We start from the raw sequence: 2,863 nt of genomic DNA on the forward strand, positions 1-2,863 counted from the left end.
TCCCCTCCCCCTTTTCGTTTGTTTTTGTGTTTGTGTTGTTTTTGTTTTCCTCGCTTTCTCTCTTGGTGGACTGTCCCAGTGCCAATCAGCAAACTGAAGGGCAAGTATATTCAGAACCAGTGCACCCTCCTCTCCCCACCCCACCCCCTGTCCTCACGGTCCTGCTTGCCCCCCTCCCTGCCCAGGACCAGCCAAACCCCTGCTCTCCAGGGCTCCCCGCCAGCATCCCCTGGGCTCCTCTAGTTCTTGCCTTTCCTTTGATCCCTAAACCTCTGTTAGAGCCAGCAGCCCTTTCCCCTGGGCCCTGCCTGCAGAGTGGTCTCCAGCGTGTTCTAAGAGCTCAGACCCTATCCTTATCTTCCTGGTTCCCTCTGGGCAGGCCTCTGCTCCCCTCCTCCATTTTGTCTGTCCCTCCAAGACAACTCAACAGTGGGGAGAGGGCTACATGCCTGTCTGCCACCTCCCACCCAGCAGGGCAGGGGGCCTGAGATGTAGGAGGTAGATCAGTCCTCAGAGGGCTTATGTGAGACTTCCTCAGGGAGAGACTTTCTCCTCTGACCTCTCCAGTTTGTCTCCAGAAGCCCTCCCAGGGGGAGACAAAAGGCTTCGGAAGCCCCACACCCTGACCCTGGGGCAGAGGCTCAGGCTTGGGCAACAGCCAGGCCACCAGGAGACAAAGGCAGACAGGGCGCTGGCCGAGGTGCTGAAGTCCCTGTGCCTGGTGACTGCTGAGGCCTATGGTCCAGCCCTGCCCTGGGGTGTTGACTGCTCCTGGTGTGAGAGGTCAGGTATGGGGAAGGTGTTCCCCTGGGAAATACAGGCTGACTTGGTGTCCCAAGTCTGGCTGGGAACAGAAGGGACCCCCAAGGGCCAGCAGAGGAGCTTAGAGGGAATCAGGTTGGGGGTGAAGAAAAAGCTTCTGGCATTCAAAGGTACTTAAGCCAGGGAGTTCAGGGAAAAGGTAGGCAGAGAATTCACAGGCCCCAGCAAAGAACAAGAGTACTGAGAGAGGTCAGCACACAAGGGTCTCTGCCTCTGGTGCATGGACAGGCCCTCACACCTAGGCATGGGGCATGGAGAGCCATGGGGAGATGTCCTGTCCCCAGCCCCCAAGGAGAAATAGGGCCTCCCCAAGAAGCCCTCATGGCCCTGTCCAGCCTAGTCCAGCAAAGGGGATCCCGCTGCCCCCACTGCTCTGGGTGGAGGTGGAGGACGTGCCCTGCTCCCACTCGCTTGAGTTGTCTTTTCTGCCCTCCCACACCCTTGCCAGGGACCCCAGCAATGCAGGGCCCTGATAACAATGACAACCATAGCATAGTCTCCCTTCCTACTCCCGCACCTCTTTTTCTTTCTCCTCCTCCTCCTCTCCCCACCCCTACCCCTCCCTGTCGGCTTGTGTCCAAACCCTGCCTCACAGTCCTATCAGAAAGCAACAGTCCAACCAGTGACTGCCCAGCGCCTTAAGACACCCCAAGTCCAGAATCTTGCAGTGCCTTGTGGGAGTATTCTGGATCAGGGAGGACCCTGCTTCTACAACAGTAAAGCCCTGGGGTAATGGAGAGATCAGAATCTGGATGAAAGGATGTGAAGGTGCATTGCCCAGCGTGTCAGAGCAGAGGGCTACCTCCCAGACACGGACCAGCGAGGTGGCCAGTCCCGCTGGGTAGGGAGAAACCCCAGAGGAGCCCTAGTAGCCACATCCCCAGATTCACTCACAGACCCATACAGGGACCCTTGTACACGTATACATGTGCTTACACACTCATGCAAACACACATACATACCTGCTCTCACATGTACATACATGCTCATACGTAAATGCTCACTCTCATACACGTAGAGGCCCAATGGATGGGTCCCTCAACAGCATCCCATGCGTTCTCTGGAGCCCCCAGTTCCTCCCTTGCTGCACTGAGCCCAGACAAGTCCTCAGAAGGAAAGACCAGACCCAGCCCTTCTTCCCCACCTGCGCTCAGGCCCCCAGCCCAAGAAGGCAGGTGTTCAGGTTCAAGAAGCACTTCTGTGCCCTCCCAGCTCGCAGACGTCCTCCCACAATATGGGAACATTCTAGGATCTCCCTTCACCCAACCTCCTAACCCAGGGAAGACCGCTGGACCCCCCACAATGCACTGCAGCTCACCGCCAGCTGCCCACACCGTCTCTGGTTGGACTGTCTGTGCCCGTGAGAGACCCCCTCAGTTTGGCCATGTTGATGCCTGACACAGAACAAAAGCGAGACCTACCAAAATGCAAACAGCTACAGCAAAGAGAGAGAAAAATCCGCAGCCAAAAGCCAATTCCCCTTCCTCAAAGTCTCTTTGGAGGCAAAGGAAGCTCAGCATGCGGTTTTTTTCCATTATGGATGTGATCAGAGCGAGACTGGCGCCTCCCCCAGACCATGCATATATATAGCAGTGTGTGTATATATATGTGTGTGTGTGTGTCCGTGTATATGTGCTATACAGCCGTATGGAAGCATATACAGCCACGCCAAGGGACTCACTGCCGACAGAGGACCAGGCCTGGGCAACATATTGGCTATAACTGCCCTCCTCCTGCGATGCTGTAGTCTCCACAGGCCCTCCACCCCTCCCCGCCTGCCCCTTCTCTCTGGCTCGCACTTGAACATGGAAGTGGCGGGTTTCCTCTTTGCTGGTGTCTCCCTCCCTCCAGCTGCCCTCTTCCCTCTCCCTCCAGCCCCGTCAGCTCTGAACCCCTGGCCTCCCACCTCCCCAGCCCCCGCCGGATAACCCCCCGTTTCTGTTGCAGATTTTGAGTTCCTGCTCCCCAGCAGCTTTGAGTCTGAAGGACATGTTTTCATTGCTCCCAGGTAGCTTGCGTGTGGCCTTGCTGAGGTGTCCCC

The 2,863-nt window shown here is 56.9% G+C and overlaps 1 protein-coding gene across 1 annotated transcript in view; it reads left to right on the forward strand.

Moving 5' to 3' along the window:
* The window catches only part of CACNA2D2 (calcium channel, voltage-dependent, alpha 2/delta subunit 2), a 70,525-nt gene that overhangs the window by 61,589 nt on the left and 6,073 nt on the right, over positions 1-2,863 (forward strand). The window contains exon 22 of the mRNA XM_010851950.1: positions 2,770-2,830. Within this exon, the coding sequence (XP_010850252.1) occupies positions 2,770-2,830 (61 nt within the window). The remainder of the gene's footprint in view (positions 1-2,769; positions 2,831-2,863) is intronic.

Source organism: Bison bison, unplaced genomic scaffold (genome assembly GCF_000754665.1).
Source record: "Bison bison bison isolate TAMUID 2011002044 unplaced genomic scaffold, Bison_UMD1.0 scf7180017864304, whole genome shotgun sequence".
In the NCBI taxonomy this organism is placed as follows: Eukaryota; Metazoa; Chordata; class Mammalia; order Artiodactyla; family Bovidae; genus Bison; species Bison bison.